The following is a 25,184-nucleotide window of genomic DNA, read 5'->3' as shown; positions in this document are numbered from 1 at the left end:
ATCCAAGACAATTGTTATGCTCATTGACATTTTGTTATCTGTTAATTTTTAGAAATTATTTTAATATATAACTGATTATTACACTTCCGATGGTGATGAGCTGTACCTCATGAGTCCGGGTGCAGCCGTAGATCCAGCTGGGTTCTGCTCGCAGCTTCTCCGAGTTGTGCTTCAAGACATAAATTGACCTTTTCGTGAGCTTTTGCAGTCAGGGTGTTATGCTTTTCATTTTAAAACATGGTCTTTAGGTTATCTTAACAATTTTTTTGCTATTAGTTTTTGTTGTGTTGGATTACTTTGTCAGGTAGACCGATACAGCATCAGGTTTGAATGTTGTACTTGTGAATATATGATCTACGTTTAAAGAATGCTGACTAATTAATGCCCTTTTGTGATTTCTAGTATGATGTTGTGTATATCTACACAAAACACATATTAAAAACAGATTATGCATGCAACCTTTATGTATTTGGTCACTTGTGATGTTAGCAGGCAATTGTTGGGGGGAATTATTAACATGTTGAGAAATGAGATTCACATGAACAGGCAGCTATGGCATAAACTGAGAATTTAAAGTGTAGTATTAAACTGTTGAACAAACCCAGAAAACTATAAATCAATATATAATCCTGAATAAGTGTGGCACACACTTTTAATACTTGATGTAAAATGCAGGGTATAGGTCATGTACGCTTTGGACCACATAAACATATTTACATAAACGTATAAACGGCAATATGACTATCCTGGTATTGTCATAAGCAGTTGTGCATATTGAGGCTTTAATAGCACAAACAAGTGGTATGATTTTATAATCAGTCAACAATCTGAAGTGTCATGTTATGCTTGTGTTGGTCCTCTAGATGGTAGCATCCCTCACTCACAATGTCCAAAACACCAATACCTACACATATACTGACGTAATACCTAAAATAAGTATTGATCATCAAGTTTTTTTGTTGGTAATATAACATATTGTCAAAATCCTACTGTGAGAGGGTAATAGGTTTGAGAATAATATTGTGAAGTTTCTTTTAAAATGTTTTACTTCATATTTAAAAACATTTCATTCAGAGACATGAGAACAGCCTGTTTGAAATGTATGTGTGTAACTGATAATCATATCTTTTTCGCTAAAAAAATATATAGAAATGTTCTAGATGTTTTTCAACTTGAAACTATGGTTTCCTAAAGCAAATATATTTCTAATAATTGTTTTACATAATTTAAATTTTGATGATATGATATATATATAACTTCATGTACAGCAATGTACACATGACACAGACTATACAATATTGTACTGAATATTGTGGACCTACCAAATAATTACAGAAAACAAGGTAAAAACATATATAAAAAAATAATATAATTGACAGTGAATATTGTTCAACATTAAGATACAGAAATGGTGTGGGGGGGGCCTGTGGCAGCTAGGAAGACGCCCTAATGACATCACTACTGGTGCTGTATAAAAGACTGCTAGTATTTTCCACTATCAGAAACCCCAGCTGCTCTTTGCTCTTTGCACTATAGCCCCACCATAATGCGTGAAATTGTACATCTGCAAATTGGCCAATGTGGCAACCAGATCGGCTCAAAGGTAACAAAATGAACTTCCTTATCCTCTATTTTATGGTGATAATACACATTATGCTTTACTTTGTGTTAAAATATGTTAAGATATGTTCTGTCAGTGCCAGGCACCACATCTAAATGTCTATTATATGGAGAAGATTAAATACTGTTTAGAGAATGAAAGTAATTGCTATTTATTTTATTTTATTTGTTGTCTTTTAATTATGATTAAATAATAATTTGACGTGTTCTCATCATTTGCATGTTGCCAACAACAGTTGTGACTGACAGTGGGTGTTCCCTGTCAAGCATTAAGGGGAAAGATAAGGGCCAAAGTCAGACTGGCGTGGGTGGGACTTTTTTTTTTTTAATCATGGCAGCCATAGAACAAGAGAGAGGAACTATGGAACTATACGATAATATAGCAAAGGCTGAAGCATCATGATATAGTCTGAAAATGCTGAAAAAGGTGTATGTCTTTTAAGGTTTTAAATGTTTTAAGTAAATCGTGTGTTTTAAGCATTTTAGCATGTACTCAGCTGGTACAGGAGTCATTTCAAAGATATTGAATTGAAGTGTGTAAAGAATATTAACAAGAATATTAAGGTGCATAGATTCCTTCTACACTCTTAGAAATAAGGGTTCAAAAAGGGTTCTTCTACAAGAGCTGCGGTTCTACCTGGAACCATTTGTTTTTCCCGAAGAAAGGGTTTATCTTTGGTAACACTAATGGTTCCAGTAAGAACCATTTTGATCCAGGGAACCCTTTAAAACCCCTTTCCTGGATAAGGGGTTTTGAAGGGTATTCTTGGTGGGACCCTCCAAAAAGGGTTCCAGGTGGAACCTTTATAAAAAGTTTCTACCTGGAGCCAAAACAGGTTCTCCTATTAGGACAAGCCGAAGAACCTTATATGGTTCTACTTAGCACTTTTATTTCTAAGAGTGTACTGGACCTCCACAGTAGTTGTGGTTTTGTTCTGTTTGGCATCGTCTTTGGTCGCCAAATACTTCAGATGAGACCACACAATCTGGCAAAACCTGCACTATTGTGTTTCCATTTCCCTGGGATTGAGTGGAAATAGTGACCCATAGCCTTGAGTTCATTTTCAATAACATTCATATCGATATTAATATTAACACAAGTTTATTTTTAATAGTTAACATATCTCTTCTGTTCACTTCTGCTGCAATTTGTGGTATTTTCCAATCTTTGTAAATGTGATGTTATGTTGTGACACCTATTGCATGTCAGATTGTCCTGGGAGAAGGCTCTTCCAGAGGTTTCTCCCAATTTTTCCCCTGTAAAAGGGTTTTTTGTGGCGTTTTTCCTCACTTGATGTGAGGGTCTAAGGATAACGGTTGTCATTTGCTGTATAGACTGTAAGGCCCTTCGGGGCAAACTGTGTTTATATCAATGAAATGGACTCGGCTTGATTGAAACGTAGAACGCCAAAAACTACAACTCAGGAATCAAACTATTGTATTAATGCCCTGATCAAAGAGGAGGATTATTAAAATTATAATTTACTGTACCGATAACGTTTTTCTGTGACTTTTCACAGTTCTGGGAAGTGATCAGTGAAGAACATGGGATCAATGCAAAAGGCATGTACGTGGGAGACAGCCACGTCCAACTGGAGAGGGCCAATGTCTACTTCAATGAGGCACATGGTAAAAAAAAATAGTATATACACAACAACATGCTCATTTGGGTAAAACATTTGGGTCTACATTCTGGCTGCATTGATAATAATCTCCATTGTTTCTCCAGGTGGTAAATATGTGCCCAGAGGTCTGCTTGTTGACCTGGAGCCTGGCACCATGGACAGTGTCAGAGGAAGCCGCATCGGGGACCTTTTTAGGCCGGACAATTTCATCTATGGTGAGACAAATAATAATCATATAGATGCTGTTGACTGGATGATTGTAAGATACATTCATGGCACTGTCATATTTAGTGCATTGAATACAAAACATGGCATTGTTGGATAAAAGAAATGGCATCGAAAATTGCTACAACTACTGCTAGAATTGAGCCTATTCTGGGTCTTTATTCTGATCTTACAGGGAGCTCAGGAGCTGGGAATAACTGGGCGAAGGGCCACTACACAGAGGGAGCCGAGTTAGTCGAGCAGGTGATTGACAGAGTGAGGAATGAGAGCGAAAGCTGCGACTGCCTTCAGGGCTTCCAGCTGATTCACTCGTTGGGGGGTGGCACCGGTTCCGGCATGGGAACCCTCATTATCAACAAGATCCGAGAGGAGTTCCCTGACCGCATCATGACCAGCTTCAGCATCATGCCCTCTCCCAAAGTCTCTGATACGGTGGTGGAGCCATACAATGCAACCCTCTCGGTTCACCAACTCCTGGAGAACACGGACGAGACCTTCTGCATCGACAACGAGGCCCTCTATGACATCTGCTTCCGTACACTGAAGCTGACCACGCCAACATACGGGGACCTCAACCACTTGGTCTCCATGACCATGAGTGGGGTCACGACGTCCCTGAGATTCCCTGGACAGCTCAATGCAGACCTGAGGAAGCTGGCCGTCAACATGGTGCCTTTCCCTCGCCTCCACTTCTTCATGCCCGGCTTTGCCCCCCTGACAGCCCGTGGCAGCCAACAGTACAGGTCCATCACTGTACCTGAGCTCACGCAGCAGATGTTTGACGCCCGCAATATGATGACGGCGTGTGACCCAAGGAGGGGCCGCTACCTCACCGTTGCAGGTGTCTTCCGTGGTCGAATGTCCACCAAAGAGGTAGATGAACAAATGCTCGCAATCCAGCAGAAAAACAGCCACTACTTTGTGGACTGGATCCCACATAACGTCAAGGTCGCCGTGTGCGACATCCCACCGCGAGGCCTCAAAATGGCCTCCACCTTCATCGGCAATAACACAGCCATTCAGGAGATATTCCGTCGTGTGGGCGAGCAGTTCTCCCTGATGTTCAGACGGAAAGCCTTTCTTCACTGGTATACAGGGGAAGGTATGGATGAAATGGAGTTCACCGAGGCAGAGAACAACCTCAATGACCTGGTGTCGGAGTACCAGCAGTATCAAGATGCCACCGCTGATCTAGAATCAGAGGCAGAGGAGGTGGAAGAGGAGGGGCCCTCATCACAAATAACAACAAATGTTCCGTCTCAAACGGAATCTTATTTGGAAAGAGTGATGGAAACAATTGAAGACACTGTAGATGATTAGAAGAGACATGGGGTTTACAGTGTAGTGTGTAGGTTTGAGGATGGGGAAAAAAATGCATTGTTGATTGACTTTTATTTTGTAACGCATGTTGGTTGATTTAGAAACCATAGTATTAAACAATAGTGGTGCTTATTGTCTTTTATGTATTGTATATTTTTTTTGCATGTATAGTATATGTTGAAAATTCATCATCATCTTTCTGATGCACAGCCATTCAAATTATTACACAAAATATTGTATTGGATGATTTGTGTGTAAGTTATCATGCTAATTCTTTTTTTTTTTTTAAGTATGATTTCTGACAAATGACAGTACATTGATTAAAACATTGAAAACAACTACCCTCTCTCAGTTTTACCATTTTAAGTTAAACGGAATTCAACGACAGGAAGTGATGGACAGCACTTTGACAGCACAGTGACAGTGATACCATTGGTCACTGTCACCGTTTCCTCCCACTGTTACACGTCTGCTACAAACAGATTACACATGACTTGGCCAGCGTGTCTGCCCTCTGAGATAAGCACCATGTCCTCGCAGGAGCGCAATAAAATGGAGCAGACTCATATATAGACTGGGGAAAAGGAGATAATACAGAATGTAACCCATGAGTGAATCTAGGTTTACAGTGACAGACAGTATTGCACCATAGAGAGAATTGTAGTTGAGATAGTAAAGAATGAAGAAACACAAAATTCCAGCTCTGCATGAAGTTAATGTCTAACTAAATGTATCAAAACTATCAGACTTGACTTAACATGGGCAATAAAACCATTACATAAATCATTATGTAACAGCTGTCATGCCGGCAGTGCCTGTTCAGCATTTATGTTCAGACATATGATAGCCAGCAACCTACATTCACCTTTTGACTTATTTCTGACTCAAACACTTCCTTGTCTCAGGGTTGCACATGGAATACTTATTCTGACCAGTTCAACCAAAGAGTGGGGATTTGTTTCCCCCATTATTACATTTCAATAATGTTTAGAGTCGGAAATTGGTCAAATTGTAATTCGCAATTCAATGTGTTGTTTTTAAAGGTACAATATGTAGTATTTATGGGTTTATATAACCCAAAATCCACTTTTTTATACATATTATGTGCTCCTGCATTGTCTAGTCACTGTATAATAGTTTTTGTTTCATTTTCGTAGTGTTTCAAAAAGTCATGTTAAATAACATGACCGCGGACCGCGGTTGCATAGCCACTGTTAGCAGCGAGACGCCATGTTTCTACCGGAGCCTGTAAGGTCAAACGCGAGAGAACAAATCAAGCGTCTCTTTACTTGTAGCGTAAGTCCCGCCTCCTCTCTCTCCGCTTTGTCTGCTACGGCCGCGGTAGATCGCCCTCTCCCTCACCTCACGAACCTCATCTGCTGACACAGAGAAAGACGACGAGGACGACATTTGACCAGCTGCGGATACCGTAGCGCTCAGGGAAGGGAGGGGGTGAGCAGAGCAGCAGGTCTTTGTTGTAAATTTCAGCCTCTCCTCTAGATGGCACTATAAACTACTTATTTCCCCTTTAAGCTCTTTCTTTCTAGCAGAGGTCCAGTTCCTTCTCTGTCAAGGAGGACACTCCCACCATTTCCCTTGAATTCATTTGACTATAAATGGTCTGAGTACAATAGTATAGTAGTAGTAGTAGTATTTCATACTTCAAAATGGAGCAAACCCTGCCTATTTGCACGTGTATTATTGTTATTGTTGTTGTTATCCATCCATCCATCCACCTTCTACTACTCTATCCTCCACATGAAGGTCACAGTGGGCACTGGAGCGAAAGCTGACTGGGAAACTGGAGACCTTTGTTGCAACTGGGTCGTGAACCTAGGCCTTCTTGCTCAAAGAAAAGAGTGCTAACCACTATACCATCCATGTTATTATAGTTATTAACATAACATTTATTAATTGTTAAGTGGTTTTTTTTACTACTATGATTATTACAGAAATCATAGTAGAAAGTGCTTGTAGCCAAATCTTTAAGTTGATTCAGTGCAGTAAAAATGTACAATATTGACTTTATTGTCATCCAGAGTAAAAGTATAAAGCTGCTGATGTGGTCTGTATACAAAACTAATTACACATGACATTATGACTGACCAGTCATAACACTGCTCAATGTCATTCTTTCAAGGTTACACAGGACAACTACTCACCTTCACTGTGCTGAAGACATTTAATACACACACATGTGTTTTCGTCACACGTTTGTAAAGTTATGCCTGTTCAGCTACAATCACGTGTTTGTTCGTGTTTTGTCGTTCTTCTCGACGTGTGATTTGAATTAAGCGAGCTCTCATTCAACTGTACATGGTGGAGTCCGACCATGCCTCAGACATGCTGCACACTACCGGAAGAGCGTCACACACCGTCATGTGACTGCTCCACTTCAGCGCGGGGGGGGGGGGGGGGGGGAGGAGACTTGCCTTCGGTTCACTCGGTGACAGCGACGCCTTCACTCGCCGGTATTTAGCAACGGAACCGACCGCGGCGTCGCTCAGCTGCTCCGATAAAACCTCAGCGCAACCATGAAAATCTGGACTTCCGAACACATATTCCAGTGAGTATTCTATTTACACGCCCACACGCAACGACGTATAGTCGTAGCGTATACCGGCCGTGATGTCTTCGACTGCTCGACCGGCGTCGTATGAGTGTAGTTTATATAGGAAACTGAAGCATTTTAAACTGTATGCAACTGTAGAATATATTTATAAGTCATAACGCCGTGCTTATTTTCATAAAATTACGCAAAAAAAAATGGAATGAACGTGCGAAGAGCGCTCTATTCATTCACAATCCGAGGGGGAAAATTGCGTAAGCGGGCGGTCAGGTCCCGCCCCCCTGCGCAAGACCTTTCCCCTACATGCTGACGTAGGCGGCTACGTCACTTCTCAAACGCCGGTGCGTCACCTTGACAACCATCCACATCCACGTTGGATTCGCATTTCGATTGATGCTGAAGTATTGTGTGTGATTACGATTAATTAACAGCAAAAATTACATTACTTTATTAGGAAAATGTCACTTTGAAAGTTTTATTTTGAAGCCTTAAATGATTATCTTTAACTTCTATTTCTAAGTATTTATACTCATTGATACTCTTTATACTTATGTATCAGTACAGCAAGATAATGAGACAGAATAGAATGACATTTAGTGCGACTTAATTCATGTTGTGATTATAACTAGTGGTAAATAATACTGTCAAATTTAAGTGAAAACTCCTGTGCTAAAAATCATAATTCAGTATTAAGGAGTACTCTCTTGTGAGTAAACTCTGCAAAACTAAACGCTGTATGTGATATTTTATTTATCACTACTGATGATTTATCTTTGTTGCTGGTCAACTTGAACCGTTTTACTGATCATATTTAATCAAGTCTGGTAAAAATCTGAATGTAGGCTTTTTAAATTAGTCACTGTCATATAAATATAATAAAGGAAAATTTAAGTGTAGAGAAGAAACGTGTCTGACTTGAACTTAAACAGCAGTTGTCTTTGTATACATGCATATTTTACTACTTAACAAAGGTTCTTTGTTGTAAAGAATGAAGGGCAGTCATTTTTTGATGTTCACTTTATTTGTTTTCACTTGAAATCATGTTTTCCTTAAAACTGTCTAAGCAAGGTAGTTTTGTATAGTTTGTCAGTGAGTGTGTTTTTGTATCGGCATTCATCTTCTTTATTTTCCCCTTTAACCTTCAACAGTCATCCTTGGGACACGGTGACCAAGGCTGCCATGCAGAAGTACCCGAACCCCATGAATCCTAGTGTGATCGGAGTGGATGTGTTGGACAGAGGCGTCGACAAACAGGGACGTCTCCACAGTAAACGACTGCTCAGTACAGAGTGGGGCCTTCCATCTATAGTAAAATCTGTGAGTATCTAAGTCTATTTTTTTAACAGTAGAACTGGTCAGTGGTCTGACGTTACTTGCTGCATTATGTTGCCATGTGACTGAATGGAGAAACACATGACCTGACATGGCAGCTTCTGCTGGTGATTCACTGGCTTCACACTACTTCAGAAGTCTGACGCTACACGTGAAACCAGTTATAGCTTCGGTCAGTTCAGTCGGCATGCTAATGCTTTTCAGCCGGTGAGCGTGACCTTAACCTGCGAGGGCTATTTGTGTCTGAGTGTGTCTTGCTCACTGGAACAAGTACAAGTTTGTGGCTTTGTGCCATAGCTCGTTTTGTACAGAGTGTGAGGTTAAACTCGTGATCCCGTGTGATGTAACTTTCCATCTGTGTTGGCTCAGTTAAAACTGGAGGTTACTACAATGCAGAGTAGTGACAAAGGCTCGTGGATCTCAGTCAGTGATAGAGTTTCACTGTTTGAATGCCGTAACTATAACGCTGGAGAAAGATAATGTCCTGTGACTTTGTCCTGTGTAATCTATCCTTTAACCAGTGACCTTTGCTGTCAATGAATGTCCCCTTAAACTCTCAAGGACAGACAGACACAGACTGTCCCAGTGATTGATAGCATATTAACTTAACCCTTAATCAGATTGTGCCAAGGCAAATCAGCCTTGAGCCTCAGATGTATTCATATAAAGTGGATGAAGACTGTTAGCAAACTCCTCCGCATCCCTTTCAAGCTTAATCTAGTGGAACAGAGAGATATTCAAATATTGGAGGGAACAGATTACAAACTTTACATCAACACTTTTAACAGCTGAAGAAGTAGAGTGTCTTGTGTTGTTTAGGTGCAAGTTAAGATTCAAATGTCAATTGTATTTGATTTATTTAGAAATAGGGACAGTACATATTAATGGACATATATAGCATTATGTGAAACTATGTCGGATTATAGCCCAAGGCTTGTTTTCATCTGTTCAACATTGGCAGGTTGGTGGACAGCAAACAAAGACACAAAGTACAGATAGCAAACAAAAACAGTGCAACTGTAGAAAGATAAAAAACAAACAAGTCAACAGAAGAGAGATAAAGTGCTGTTTCAGTTGTGTTCAGCTGTTCTCTTCCAATGGATTTAATAGTGTGTGAATTAAATCAGCCAAAAGCTAACAATAAATATTATAATAAATAATTCCATCAGTCAATAAAGGTGTCATTTCAAAGCTAAAATGCTGCTCAGATAAGAATTAATTGCATATTGTCTTAATAAGTTTTTCTCTTCCTGTTCTTTTCAGATCATTGGCAATTCACGAACGTACACATATATTCAGGAGCACTCGGTGGTGGATCCCAAAGAGAAAACCTTTGAACTTCAGTCCACAAATGTGAGCACTTACTCATGAAATGATTCTGCCCTTTGTTTGGGCTTACGTAGAGTTTTGTTGGTCATATACTTGAATGTTAGTGTACATAATATGCAGCTTATAAAGAGTGCAATTATTGAGTCACTCAATACTGAGTAAGATTCCATCTTACCTTGATGTACTAGCAGTGAAATAGAATAATCATACACTCTTAGAAATAAGGGTTCCAAAAGTGTTGTTCTACAAGGGCTGAGGTTCTACCTGGAACCATTTGCTTCTGAAAAACCCTTTACCGAACAAAGGGTTTTTCAAGAGTTCTTGGTAACACTAATGGTTCCACTAGGAATCATTTTGATCTAGAGAACCCTTTGAAAACCCTTTACCCTCTGGGACCCTCTAAAGGTTCTACCTGGAGCCAAAAAGGGTTCTCCAATGAGGACAAGCCGAAGAACCTGGTTCTACTTAGCACTTTTATTTCTAAGAGTGTAAGACATGACATTGTCTGGAAGATGAGAACTCTGTTCTGAGTTTCAGTGTGATATAACTCTTACAAACTGAAACCATTTCGTCTTACCAGACCTTCCAGTTGTTACCTGTTCTGTTTAAGGTTTGTCAGCAACAAACATCCATGTGGATCCAGTTTTCGTGACTTTCAGTTGACAGAACATATTTAATAAAGTCAGCATGTGCGGCATCACTGGAATGAAGTCCTACTCGTTCTCTTTCCAACAAGGAACATTGACAGTGGTTGTTTGTTCTCACTTTTGGCCTGTGACGTGACATGCTCTTAACATTTACTAACTTGTGTTTTCTCACATTTTGTCTGCAGATCACTTTTACAAATATGGTTTCCGTGGATGAGAAGTTGACATACAAACCACACCCTCAGGATCCAGAGAAGTACGTTTTTACTGTTGACTATACAGTGATGCTTCCCTATCTTAAGAGCTCACATCTCTTGATTCATTTGTGAGAAAATGAGGTTAAATGTATTCATTTTTGATAATCCTTTGTTCTTTCAGAACAATACTGACTCAAGAGGCGATCATCTCTGTAAAAGGAGTCAGTCTCAGTAGTTATCTGGAGGGAGTTATGGCCAGCAGCATCTCTTCTAATGCTGGCAAGGTAAGCAAACAGTTAAAACTGCATGCTGAGTGGGAATTAGGTCTGTTTCCACATGACAAAAGTCCTGTAAATTAATACTTTATTGTATTTTGTTCCTGATTAGGGCCGTGAAGCCATGGAGTGGGTAATCAGGCGACTGAATGCTGAAATTGAGGAGCTGGCGGCCACAGCACGGGGGACCATGCGTACTCCAATGGCTGCTGCAGTCACTGAGAAATGACACCTATAACTGTCTATTCAAATGGAGTCTGAGAGGAACTTCACACCAGTGCAACCAGCTTCCCTTTTTGATGCTCAGCTGCTGTTTAAAGGTGCTCTGCATCTTTGTATTATTTAATTCCTTATGTTATTTAGCAGCTTGTGCATCATAAAGGGATTCTGGGCAGGCTTTTTCAAGAAAAGCTGTCTGGGAGGACCACAGCGATGAGAGACACATGGAGAGGACATGTGGGTGGTGGACTCGGTGTGCTTGGAAAAGCATAACATGGACAGGGATGCAATCGGAGGTTGTGGATGAACTGAAAACATCTGAAAAGTGCCAAAGAAGACGGGCCTCTTCCAAAAACAAAACCTTCCCGGCTGCCATGACACCTTATATTGCCAGGAAGTCATGCCAGCGGCACGAACTCTTGAGTTCACAATCGCAAAGTCAAGAGGGGAAAAAAAAGAACGGTGGTGTCACGAACGGCACAGACGTGATGCAGAGGAGTTCACCTGTTAAGATTTGGTGGTAGAGGACGATGCTGTGTCGCGACGGGTTACAAGTGCACTGCGAGTCAAGGGTACACACGGAAATGGTTTCAGGTGTCGGTAAACAGTGTGTTACACGCTGAGGTGGTAATAAGACTTTAAAAAGGACCTGAGTAATAACAAGACACTGTACATGCCAATATTTAAATACAAAGCTGAATATATACTATATTTGTTATTATGTAATAACTAATATTGTTGTTAAGGTGTCAAGGTATATGCCATATTTATGTTTTATGTCTCTTAGGTTGTGTTATGTACACAAGCGCTACAGTAAAAACATGTTTTATCGAACAACATTTGTTACTTAGTTGTAACGGGGTACTTTCAGCGTAAAAGCTGAGACATTTGCAGTGGCTCTTATTTGCACTCACAAATCAACTTATTTTAACAAAGAAAAGCTGCTACACCTGGTGATGGAGGTGTTTGGTATATTTTAAGTAAGGAAAGTTTGGTCAGTCTTTTTTGTTGTTGTTTTTGTTTTTGTGGTGAAGGAGAAAACTTCATGTTCACTACATGATTTCTAACCTGTGACAGAAATGTATATCCAGAGAAGCTTTTTATTTTTAAGTGTTTTGTTGTGGTGCTGATTGACCAGAGAGAAATGTGATATCACAAGCGTGTTACCTCTGAAAAAGAAATGTTCTCACTTCTCCAGAATGTGGCAATACATTAAAAACGGGGAGTAGATATTCCAGATTACTAGTTGGTTTATCTTCAAGTAGCAAAAAAGGCCTCTATGGAAATGTCAAGTACATGTGATTCTGCCAAAAATAGTGGCTCAATTTGTCTTTGGGGAGGTTTGATCAAGAGATGTTATTTGAATGTACTCATTCCAATAGTCACTGTTAACTAAAAGGTATGAAAGTATATTTTTCCTCTATATCATCAGAGACTAACTTTGTACTGTATAAACACTGAAGGATCCTCTGACGTCTCATGTTTGACCTGGAAATATCACATGGTGCCACATGGTGGACAAAGGTTAAACATCCAACGTCGACATGCCTAATGATGTTGAAGATTATTATGTCAATGCTGCAAATAAGGTCTTCACTTGACTTAAGTTTGGGCCAAAGTTAATAAAATGTTGTTTTTAATTCATTGACTAGATAACAAATGCTTCAATGAATGGTTAAATAAAATATATTTTTTAATTATTACCTGAGTTATTCCTTTGAGAATCTATCTGTCTGTCTATCTACCTATCTCTTTTTTTAATTTTACAGTATCCATGAAACATGGTAGTTTTGACTAATAATGTACAAATAGCATCAGAGGGAAAAGTACATAAACACATAACATAAAATACAGTTCTCATGATATTGTATAATCTCTGGGCTTTAGATCTTTTAATAATACTTCATGTATAATTTGAATTCATTTCCAAAGGAGATACTATTCTATTTTTGTGTGTAAAACACAAAACAGCAATTAAACAGAGTTTATTGTCTGTTTTTCAGAATTAAATCGAATGTTATGTCTTGAAAAAGGGGTCGGAGTGATATGTTGTTTGTTGTAATTCATACTTTAGAAATACGTCTCTTTAGGGTATATGGGGGATTTGAAATACATAGTTCTTAGTTTTGTGAATTTGTATTATGTCGTTCGGGATATAATGTTCTGTTAAACATTTGCTAATGAAGAAGTTATTGCAATTTTTTTCAAGAATTACTATCAATCTCTCGCTAGCTAGCTAGCCCTCTGACGTCATGGCGTAACCCGTTGGCGTTTCCTGTTAACCAATGAGATCGAACGTAGGGCATTCTCTCAGCCAATCGGAGCTCGTGGTTTATTTAAAGGCATTGACCGGGGACGTTTGAAATTGAAATCAGAAAAAGCTGTCTCCGCTGGGGTTCGGAAGTCGCGTGTATATTTTGCGTCTTATTTCTGTTGTATTATATCTATTTGGAGTTTTAAAAGTATATGTTGTTTTCACGGAGGCAAACCTACTACTGAAAGGACTGGCTCTGCGGTAGCCGGGTTAGAGAGGAACTCGTATGTATGTCGCGTTGCTAAACTGGCTGACGTAGCTGCTAGCTAGCGAGGCTAAGTACCTGTTTGAGAGCTGCTTTGTGTTCATTTAAATCTGGACATATTTGTGGACGTGGGTCGCTGTCGGTCAGTGCACAGTAATACATTTAGGTAAGTGCTCTTGTCTCACGGACAACAATGTTGTTGCTGTGTTGCTTCGCTGTGATTGTATGCTATTGCTAACGTTAGCGGTGAAGTGGCAGCAACACTTTCGTGGAAAGGACAGTACTTTATCTATTCGCCGTTAGGCCGTTGAGACAAATGGCAATACAATGTGCAACACGTTTTAATTAAGTCAATCATTATTATCGCCTCGGAGCAATTTCAGTCATTTAAACTGTTGCCCACAAGGGGGCGTTTTTAGAGCCACAAATCATTGGCTAACAGACGAATGTTTCCAATCATAAAGCCATGGGTGCACTAATTTCACATATGCATATTGGGACACCTGTTGTGATCTTGTGCTACAGTAACATATCTGCTTGTGCATACAGACATTGTCTGCAACGGATTATAACAGATTTATTCAATCCTACCTTAACATTAATTTCAGAAATTAACTCTGCTTTCTCTTTTTTCAGAATATGGACTCTGCTGCAAGACTCAGCCTGAAAAAGGACACAAAACTCCAAAGGCCTGACGTGAAAGTAAGTGGATAATTAATGTTAAGGAACTGTTGAAACTAAAATTTGGTGTCCTGAATAGGACTGCAATTAACAAATACTTTCTCTTTGATTAATTGTTTGTTATGTAAAATTCAAAAAATGTTGGAAGATATTGATCAGCGTTTCTCAAACCTTGAAATTATGTTCTTTAATGTCTTGTTTTGTCCACAAACCAAAATGATTTGGTTAATGATTATTTGTTATATGGCGCAAAGAAACCAGAAAATATTTACATTCAAGAAGCTGAAAAAACTGAAACTTGCTGCTATTATTGGGGGGGGGAGAACCATGTAAACCTGTTAATCGATTATCCAATTGTAGGTTTATGTTTTTGCCGGAGTTTGTTTGTCTGTCCGTTTGTGACCAAACTAACCTCGAAAACTCAGAGACGGATTTGGATGAAATTTTCAGGAAATGTCCACAATGGGACCAGGAACAACTGATTTAAATTTTGGGTGTGATCGGCAGGGTGTATTTTGTAGGCACTGAGCTGCCTAGGCATGAGCAATGTAGCCAAAATAAGTTATCACTTATTTAAAAAAAAAAAAAAGGCCTTCTATATTGTAAATTAAACAATGACTTGAAGAAATCAGTTTAATGTTTTTTGAAATTGTATTTTAATGACCAAACACCATCCCACTTATGCTTACATTTTCATAAATCTGTGGTAAAACGTTCAAAATATTGTCATATCTCTAGGGTTTGTGCTACACATGGGAACGTCGGCTCAATTAAATGGTGCTGTCTTTTCATTGCAGTCCAGCAGTGAAGGACCAAAGCGGGTTCCTGTGTCACAACACTCTCATGTGGCTGTGGTTGCACCAGCTCCACACCAACGGGTCCTGAGTGCGTCAAATGGACCCCTGCGCGTTCAGCGGCCTGTGAGCCACCAGAAACCGGTATCTCATGTCTCTCTCGCCATCAAGTCCACGCTGCCATCTGATCAGAATGTGAACCCCATGACTCCAAATGTAAATCCTGCACCTCAGCATAAACCTGGTCCTCAGCAAAACCAGACTAGGATGAATACAGCTACTGTGAAGCAGGAGACGGTTAAACCACCAACAGAATCAGCAAAGCCAGAGAAGCACCAAAGTAATAACAACACAACCATAGATGGATCAGTCAATAGTGTGTGTGATTTTGATTCCTAAAAAAATTGTTTATTCCCCCCTGTTTGTTAGACAAACTTACCAAGAATGATGCCGTAGATGCTGCAGGATCAAAGTATGTTCAAGTGTGATTTGCTACAGTTATTTTTTCACATTATTGATTTGATTACAATGATGTTGCTTTGGTGAGTAATTATGCACGTTGCTGCTCAACAGGAAACGCTGGAGCCTAGAAAATTTCGACATTGGCCGTCCCTTGGGAAAGGGTAAATTTGGCAACGTCTACCTGGCGAGAGAGAGGCAAAGTAAGTTCATCTTGGCCCTGAAGGTGCTCTTCAAGAAGCAGCTGGAGAAGGCCGGGGTGGAACACCAGCTGAGGAGAGAAGTGGAGATCCAGTCTCACCTCAGGTAAATTACAATTAAATCTAAAGCATTACTGTATATGGCCTTGTCAGAGGTTGTTGAAATGAAACAATTTAAAGGGCTAGTATTTGTAAATTTCATATTTGCTGTTAACTGTTCCTCACATTCCTGTTGTGAAGGTTCCTGTGGTACAAGTGTTTCAGTCTTCAGACCCTAGATTAAATGCATAAATTGCCGTGTCACCATCTTTTTATTTTTTACACACGCAAACCCTTTTGGTTCAGTTTTGTTTGTCGCTTATTTGTTTTCCAGTCAATTCAAACGAGACAATGGCCTGGCACATGACATGCATAATGAGATAACATCTGTACTACGAGAATGGTTTCATTATGAATGACTGTTTTGACTTTGAGGAGTGGAATGGGGCTGATGCTAGATAACTTATGAAGTGTAATCTGATTTTTAATCGAGCAGTTGCACTAAAGAGTGTGGCATATTGTTAACTTTTTAATAAATGTAGTCGGTGTAAATGTGGTGTTTTGGTCATGTAATACAACAGCTGTGGTCTCAAAAGTGAAAACCGTGACGTTTGATAACTGTCTCCAGTTGAGCACACGTCTGGTAGACTGAGGCATGTATTTAATGTAGAAACCATCACTTATAAATTCTAGTTCTGCTCCACTCCGCTGTGCCACCGGCTGCTTGGCAGAAAGCAAAGCTCTTAATGTGTTTATTGAGAAATTAATATAATGCAGCTACTCGGGTAGTTGCTGTCCATTCAGTCCTGCCAGTGTTTGCTTTTTTTTTGGATATTACAACATAATTTCTCAGACTATTCTTCATCAACATCCTGCAGGCACCCCAATATCTTGCGCCTCTATGGTTACTTCCACGACACCGCTCGCGTGTATCTCATCCTTGAGTTTGCACCGCGGGGAGAACTCTACAGTGAGCTACAGCGCTGTGGACATTTTCCTGAGGACAGAAGTGCAACAGTAAGTGTGCCAGAATAATCTTAAAATGTTTGTGTCATATACTGTAGTTGTTGCCATCAAACTACAGCAATTTAACTCAATGTATTATCTTTAATAAAAGTATGTATGTTTTAAGACTGTTTACTCTTTTCTTTATGGAAAGTTTTAAAATAAGGAGGATGCTGTCGCTAATTTCACTTACCATAGTTCATGTATCGTTCTAGTACATCATGGAGTTGGCAGATGCCCTCAACTATTGTCACACCAAGAAGGTGATCCACAGAGACATCAAACCAGAAAACCTGTTACTTGGGTCAAACGGCGAGCTAAAGATTGCAGATTTTGGCTGGTCTGTCCACACGCCCTCCTCCAGGTATTTGAACAAACTTTAATATGAATTATCTTTAAAGTTGGGAGAGGAATCACTATCTCGGTTGCATATGGTTGATTACTTAATTCCACCTATAAATTAACATCAAGTAATTAATCGATCACCTCTGCCTCGTACAGGAGGTCCACTCTGTGTGGAACACTGGACTACTTGCCTCCAGAAATGATTGAGGGGAAAACTCATGACGAAAAGGTGGACCTGTGGAGCCTGGGTGTCCTCTGCTACGAGTTCCTGGTTGGAAGTCCCCCGTTTGAAGCGAAAACCCACGAGGATACCTACCGCAGGATATCGAGGGTAAGGCAACAACGATTAAAGAGTAATTAAAACCTGTCAATTTTGGGAAAATGAAGGCCCTTAAAAAGTCTTAATTGTGATTTCATGAGGTATTTAATTTTGTCCATAGTTTGACTGCAAAAAGTATGTTTAAAAACAACGATGCACAGGCATGCTCGCTCTGCAAGATCGGCTCAGGGCCCAGGCGTACATGCGTAACGTGATGTTACGCATCTTGCAACAGCGAACGCGCTCCTCCTGGCGCTAATTTTTTAATAAACTCCAAAATTGTGATTACTTGAGTCAAAGTGCTGTTTATTTTAATAAACATTGCCTTTGGTTTAATTTATTCTTTCCAGCTTTGTTCCTTTCCAGCTCCTTTGGAGAGATGAGTTCCTTTTGTATGGTTGTCCTCTATAGATGTAATTGCAAACTAAAACTGTTTTCTAAGTTAAATATGTGTTGCTGATTATGGCTTGAAGTGGCAATAAGGTCTTACAGTGTTTTGAGAAGGTCTTAAAAAGGTACTGAAATTAACTTCAGGATACCTGCATATACCCTGAATCATTCAAAAGGCTCTTCCTGTGTCGATCCATCATTTACTACTCTTCAAATTTCCTTGCAAACAACTATTTATAGGAAACTGTGGCTAAAACTGTTCCTTTTGTTGATTAAACCAAAGTACCGTAGTGTTTCTCATAACTGGTTGTATGAAAGCTTAGCTTTTTTAAGTTACGAACTTGTGGTTTTACTTAAATCTGCTTTATGCTTATTGGTTTATACGACATGGCAGCTCAAACTCAAAAGAGTGTTTTTTGTGGATTCACATGTGTTTGAGCCACAGCAGCTTGATGAGGTCAGTGCTGTGGCCTGAGGCTAACACACGTACTCTCTTGCGTTTATGTTGTACAGGTGGAGTACACTTACCCTGCACAGTCCAACTTCAGCGCGGGAGCCAAACACTTGGTCGCCCAGCTATTAAAGCACAACCCAATGCAAAGACTTCCCATCCAGGGAGTCCTGTCTCACCCGTGGGTTGTCGAATGCTCGACCAAGAAGCCCACAACTCTGAACCCTGAGGAGTCCAGCCAGTGAGCCGCTGTGCTTTGGCTGGTGTGGAACATGACTACCACTGTCACTACAGCTGATCACAATCTGCTTTTAGCAGCTACTTTGGCTTCCACTTCACGTTGCTGTGTCTGCAAGGAGTTCCAGCCTCTTTTTTTTTTCTCCTTTTCAGATTTCCTAATTTCACTGGTGGCATTCATTTGCCTGTAAATATTTCAGTGTCTTTGTGTAATTATGTATGTGTTTTATTGAGCTTTCTTAAAAATTGTATTACTTGAATTAGGGAGGTGGAGAGGAAAGAACTAATACAAGCATAATTCTGACACTGACTCCATACGTGTGCGATGTCAGTTGGCACATTTGTGATGCTAGTGTTGTGACGGTCTGTCCTGTCTACAACACGCTGCCTAAGTATCAGATTCAGCATCACCTCTGTTTGTAGCTTGTTGTCTCTGTTATGACACACAGACTCAGAGTTTGAAAAGAAACAGCCCAACAGTCTCTGCTATTCATGGAGTATATCACTGACCAGTACACGTCCATGTCGGTGTAAATGAAAGTGTTGCCAGCATGTTTGTGGTCCTCATTGGATGGATTTCTACGACATTAACCACATCCCACATTTGGAAAAGCTGACTTTTGATAGGTGGCTTTTGTCTGTGGACGGTTTCTGTGCGACAACCCTTTACAGATGTTTAGCTGGACTTGGAATAAGTGCCGTGGTGATGATGGGTGTGGTCCGACCCATGACCCCTGCTCTGTGTTCAAGTAACGTATTATTGACTGGTCCTGAATGTCCGCAGTGATGCACGTAGTGACTGTTAAGATGATGTCTATCTGGTTTACTTTGTCCATGTTTTGTTTTTTCCATGTTTTGTTTTTTCCTCAAATTTTAATGATCAATGCTGTTTTGTGTCCAGCACTCCTAAATGCTCCCAGCAGAGGGCGCCAGAATGCAGAGAAAACAGGTTTTAGATGATAGGAAGCCCATTAATGCTACTGTCGCTGTTAAATATTTAACGCAAAGTGAATTCCTCTTTAAATATAACGTTGGAATTTAAGTATTTTGTTAAGAGAGCTGTTGGTGCAAGCTCTTTATTACAGTGAAATTCTTAAATAAAATGTTGACATGTAATGAAATAAGTATACTTGTTTCTCAAATTGTGGTTGTACACAAACATCCTCAGGTGATGCTTCAGAAATACTGTGTATATACCAGGGTATGTTATCGGAGTCGAGCAGAGGGATTTGGACCACAGTGTGTCGAAAATGAATGAAATAATAAATAATTTGTCACTTTATCTCTCTTAATCTAACGTCACTATGCGTGTGTGTGTGAAGTAAATGTGAGGAAGAGGAGGATGATGAGAGCAAATCCTCTTATTGGGAATAAATCTGCCTCCTGTGAAAAGTCCATAGCTAACTTTACTCCTTGGTGATAATGGCACATTGCCGTCATATATAACATGTATCCACAGATAAATCCTCTGAGGCTGGATGTTTGTGTAGAACTCTGTGCTGCGCTGTGGAGCCAAGAATAGAACTTCTCACAGGCTTCCGGTTTTCGGATACAGTTGCCCTCGCCAGCACGCATGTTTTGCGGACAATTCCGGGAATTTAGCGCATAGTGACGTCCCAGTGAGCGCGGAAGTCAACATTGCACGTTTTATCTCCTGCACTTACACTGAGGAGGACCACAAAAACATGAGTGAGTCTTCTTTTTTCACACTTTGGCGACTGATAGGACCTCCAGAGTCTCAAATATAAGGATGATTAAAAAGTCGAATTTGCATAATACGAGACCTTTACAATATGTACTGGCTATGGAAAGCGTGAGTTATTAATTTGAATATTATGTTCAGAGCTGCATGAAAACATCATTAGTCTGGCGAGGAAGCAGTGTCTCACCTCCGCCGCTAGGTGGCTCCCCAGGCATTTTTTGATATTGAAAAGAAGTGACTTGGAGATGATGGATGGAGAGAATCCATCTCATGACTTTTTTTGCTCGTGTAGAAATGTCAAATTTCGTGCGTTTCTTTCAATGAATATGTGGCAGTAGTTTGTCAGCTAGAGCCCAGTGTATGTGGTGAGGATGAGGAGGATCACTGCTGCGTGATTTTACTCTTCATATTCTGCAGTTTGCGCGTTGGATAACTGAAATGTCGATATGATTTCCATGTGTCCATATTTTCCCGATGAAATAAATGCCTCAGTCTATTTTTTAATGTCCCCGCAGTCTGGCTGACATGCAGTTGGTGATTCAGCAGCTGCGGATTAGGCCCCGTCAGAGATTAAAGACTTAGTCTGTAGAGATGATGATGATGATGTCTGAGGTGAAAAATCAACACGGTGAAGGAACAGGTCGACATAAGGCGTTTTTAATGCTTGATGCGCGCCTGCAGCAGAGAATCCGACAAATGGCTCCTCATCTGTGCACGAGGATGTAACAACACGTGCGTGTTTTCATTCTTTTTTTTGTTTGTTTGTTGTTTTTTCTGCAGAAACTTTAATATGAATTATCTTTAAAGTTGGGAGAGGAATCACTATCTCGGTTGCATATGGTTGATTACTTAATTCCACCTATAAATTAACATCAAGTAATTAATCGATCACCTCTGCCTCGTACAGGAGGTCCACTCTGTGTGGAACACTGGACTACTTGCCTCCAGAAATGATTGAGGGGAAAACTCATGACGAAAAGGTGGACCTGTGGAGCCTGGGTGTCCTCTGCTACGAGTTCCTGGTTGGAAGTCCCCCGTTTGAAGCGAAAACCCACGAGGATACCTACCGCAGGATATCGAGGGTAAGGCAACAACGATTAAAGAGTAATTAAAACCTGTCAATTTTGGGAAAATGAAGGCCCTTAAAAAGTCTTAATTGTGATTTCATGAGGTATTTAATTTTGTCCATAGTTTGACTGCAAAAAGTATGTTTAAAAACAACGATGCACAGGCATGCTCGCTCTGCAAGATCGGCTCAGGGCCCAGGCGTACATGCGTAACGTGATGTTACGCATCTTGCAACAGCGAACGCGCTCCTCCTGGCGCTAATTTTTTAATAAACTCCAAAATTGTGATTACTTGAGTCAAAGTGCTGTTTATTTTAATAAACATTGCCTTTGGTTTAATTTATTCTTTCCAGCTTTGTTCCTTTCCAGCTCCTTTGGAGAGATGAGTTCCTTTTGTATGGTTGTCCTCTATAGATGTAATTGCAAACTAAAACTGTTTTCTAAGTTAAATATGTGTTGCTGATTATGGCTTGAAGTGGCAATAAGGTCTTACAGTGTTTTGAGAAGGTCTTAAAAAGGTACTGAAATTAACTTCAGGATACCTGCATATACCCTGAATCATTCAAAAGGCTCTTCCTGTGTCGATCCATCATTTACTACTCTTCAAATTTCCTTGCAAACAACTATTTATAGGAAACTGTGGCTAAAACTGTTCCTTTTGTTGATTAAACCAAAGTACCGTAGTGTTTCTCATAACTGGTTGTATGAAAGCTTAGCTTTTTTAAGTTACGAACTTGTGGTTTTACTTAAATCTGCTTTATGCTTATTGGTTTATACGACATGGCAGCTCAAACTCAAAAGAGTGTTTTTTGTGGATTCACATGTGTTTGAGCCACAGCAGCTTGATGAGGTCAGTGCTGTGGCCTGAGGCTAACACACGTACTCTCTTGCGTTTATGTTGTACAGGTGGAGTACACTTACCCTGCACAGTCCAACTTCAGCGCGGGAGCCAAACACTTGGTCGCCCAGCTATTAAAGCACAACCCAATGCAAAGACTTCCCATCCAGGGAGTCCTGTCTCACCCGTGGGTTGTCGAATGCTCGACCAAGAAGCCCACAACTCTGAACCCTGAGGAGTCCAGCCAGTGAGCCGCTGTGCTTTGGCTGGTGTGGAACATGACTACCACTGTCACTACAGCTGATCACAATCTGCTTTTAGCAGCTACTTTGGCTTCCACTTCACGTTGCTGTGTCTGCAAGGAGTTCCAGCCTCTTTTTTTTTTCTCCTTTTCAGATTTCCTAATTTCACTGGTGGCATTCATTTGCCTGTAAATATTTCAGTGTCTTTGTGTAATTATGTATGTGTTTTATTGAGCTTTCTTAAAAATTGTATTACTTGAATTAGGGAGGTGGAGAGGAAAGAACTAATACAAGCATAATTCTGACACTGACTCCATACGTGTGCGATGTCAGTTGGCACATTTGTGATGCTAGTGTTGTGACGGTCTGTCCTGTCTACAACACGCTGCCTAAGTATCAGATTCAGCATCACCTCTGTTTGTAGCTTGTTGTCTCTGTTATGACACACAGACTCAGAGTTTGAAAAGAAACAGCCCAACAGTCTCTGCTATTCATGGAGTATATCACTGACCAGTACACGTCCATGTCGGTGTAAATGAAAGTGTTGCCAGCATGTTTGTGGTCCTCATTGGATGGATTTCTACGACATTAACCACATCCCACATTTGGAAAAGCTGACTTTTGATAGGTGGCTTTTGTCTGTGGACGGTTTCTGTGCGACAACCCTTTACAGATGTTTAGCTGGACTTGGAATAAGTGCCGTGGTGATGATGGGTGTGGTCCGACCCATGACCCCTGCTCTGTGTTCAAGTAACGTATTATTGACTGGTCCTGAATGTCCGCAGTGATGCACGTAGTGACTGTTAAGATGATGTCTATCTGGTTTACTTTGTCCATGTTTTGTTTTTTCCATGTTTTGTTTTTTCCTCAAATTTTAATGATCAATGCTGTTTTGTGTCCAGCACTCCTAAATGCTCCCAGCAGAGGGCGCCAGAATGCAGAGAAAACAGGTTTTAGATGATAGGAAGCCCATTAATGCTACTGTCGCTGTTAAATATTTAACGCAAAGTGAATTCCTCTTTAAATATAACGTTGGAATTTAAGTATTTTGTTAAGAGAGCTGTTGGTGCAAGCTCTTTATTACAGTGAAATTCTTAAATAAAATGTTGACATGTAATGAAATAAGTATACTTGTTTCTCAAATTGTGGTTGTACACAAACATCCTCAGGTGATGCTTCAGAAATACTGTGTATATACCAGGGTATGTTATCGGAGTCGAGCAGAGGGATTTGGACCACAGTGTGTCGAAAATGAATGAAATAATAAATAATTTGTCACTTTATCTCTCTTAATCTAACGTCACTATGCGTGTGTGTGTGAAGTAAATGTGAGGAAGAGGAGGATGATGAGAGCAAATCCTCTTATTGGGAATAAATCTGCCTCCTGTGAAAAGTCCATAGCTAACTTTACTCCTTGGTGATAATGGCACATTGCCGTCATATATAACATGTATCCACAGATAAATCCTCTGAGGCTGGATGTTTGTGTAGAACTCTGTGCTGCGCTGTGGAGCCAAGAATAGAACTTCTCACAGGCTTCCGGTTTTCGGATACAGTTGCCCTCGCCAGCACGCATGTTTTGCGGACAATTCCGGGAATTTAGCGCATAGTGACGTCCCAGTGAGCGCGGAAGTCAACATTGCACGTTTTATCTCCTGCACTTACACTGAGGAGGACCACAAAAACATGAGTGAGTCTTCTTTTTTCACACTTTGGCGACTGATAGGACCTCCAGAGTCTCAAATATAAGGATGATTAAAAAGTCGAATTTGCATAATACGAGACCTTTACAATATGTACTGGCTATGGAAAGCGTGAGTTATTAATTTGAATATTATGTTCAGAGCTGCATGAAAACATCATTAGTCTGGCGAGGAAGCAGTGTCTCACCTCCGCCGCTAGGTGGCTCCCCAGGCATTTTTTGATATTGAAAAGAAGTGACTTGGAGATGATGGATGGAGAGAATCCATCTCATGACTTTTTTTGCTCGTGTAGAAATGTCAAATTTCGTGCGTTTCTTTCAATGAATATGTGGCAGTAGTTTGTCAGCTAGAGCCCAGTGTATGTGGTGAGGATGAGGAGGATCACTGCTGCGTGATTTTACTCTTCATATTCTGCAGTTTGCGCGTTGGATAACTGAAATGTCGATATGATTTCCATGTGTCCATATTTTCCCGATGAAATAAATGCCTCAGTCTATTTTTTAATGTCCCCGCAGTCTGGCTGACATGCAGTTGGTGATTCAGCAGCTGCGGATTAGGCCCCGTCAGAGATTAAAGACTTAGTCTGTAGAGATGATGATGATGATGTCTGAGGTGAAAAATCAACACGGTGAAGGAACAGGTCGACATAAGGCGTTTTTAATGCTTGATGCGCGCCTGCAGCAGAGAATCCGACAAATGGCTCCTCATCTGTGCACGAGGATGTAACAACACGTGCGTGTTTTCATTCTTTTTTTTGTTTGTTTGTTGTTTTTTCTGCAGAAAAAAATCTGAGAAGACGCTTCTGCATGACTGAAGGTTTAAATGTGGGAGACAG

The 25,184-nt window shown here is 40.3% G+C and overlaps 3 protein-coding genes across 3 annotated transcripts; all 3 read left to right on the top strand.

Moving 5' to 3' along the window:
• Positions 1-1,546: 1,546 nt before the first annotated feature.
• tubb1 (tubulin, beta 1 class VI) lies at positions 1,547-4,790 on the top strand (the record flags this gene model as incomplete). The annotated part of the gene is made up of 4 exons (XM_083892615.1): positions 1,547-1,603; positions 3,141-3,249; positions 3,350-3,460; positions 3,646-4,790. 4 exons carry the CDS (start codon positions 1,547-1,549, stop codon positions 4,788-4,790), a joined length of 1,422 nt encoding a protein of 473 aa, XP_083748741.1.
• A 2,466-nt stretch (positions 4,791-7,256) lies between these two features.
• Positions 7,257-12,187, top strand: prelid3b (PRELI domain containing 3). Its single transcript, XM_083892463.1, has 6 exons — positions 7,257-7,356; positions 8,508-8,676; positions 9,955-10,044; positions 10,853-10,923; positions 11,046-11,148; positions 11,252-12,187. Exons 1-6 carry the CDS (start codon positions 7,325-7,327, stop codon positions 11,366-11,368), a joined length of 582 nt encoding a protein of 193 aa, XP_083748589.1. The 5' UTR covers positions 7,257-7,324; the 3' UTR covers positions 11,369-12,187.
• A 2,329-nt stretch (positions 12,188-14,516) lies between these two features.
• aurka (aurora kinase A) lies at positions 14,517-18,805 on the top strand (the record flags this gene model as incomplete). The annotated part of the gene is made up of 7 exons (XM_083892881.1): positions 14,517-14,579; positions 15,356-15,732; positions 15,926-16,117; positions 16,929-17,067; positions 17,271-17,419; positions 17,557-17,731; positions 18,623-18,805. 7 exons carry the CDS (start codon positions 14,517-14,519, stop codon positions 18,803-18,805), a joined length of 1,278 nt encoding a protein of 425 aa, XP_083749007.1.
• Positions 18,806-25,184: the final 6,379 nt, after the last annotated feature.

The sequence above is a fragment of the Microchirus variegatus genome (assembly GCF_963457635.1).
Source record: "Microchirus variegatus genome assembly, chromosome: 7".
Taxonomy (NCBI): domain Eukaryota; kingdom Metazoa; phylum Chordata; class Actinopteri; order Pleuronectiformes; family Soleidae; genus Microchirus; species Microchirus variegatus.
This window is presented reverse-complemented; position numbering and strand designations above follow the sequence as displayed.

What these genes read in the sequence shown, in the direction of transcription:
- prelid3b (XM_083892463.1), top strand. Translation starts at nt 7,325, where the DNA reads ATGAAAATCTGGACTTCCGAACACATATTCCA. An exon ending in CACCCTCAGGATCCAGAGAA is followed by an intron (nt 10,924 to 11,045) that starts GTACGTTTTTAC and finishes TTGTTCTTTCAG; the next exon opens with AACAATACTGACTCAAGAGG. An exon ending in TCTCTTCTAATGCTGGCAAG is followed by an intron (nt 11,149 to 11,251) that starts GTAAGCAAACAG and finishes GTTCCTGATTAG; the next exon opens with GGCCGTGAAGCCATGGAGTG.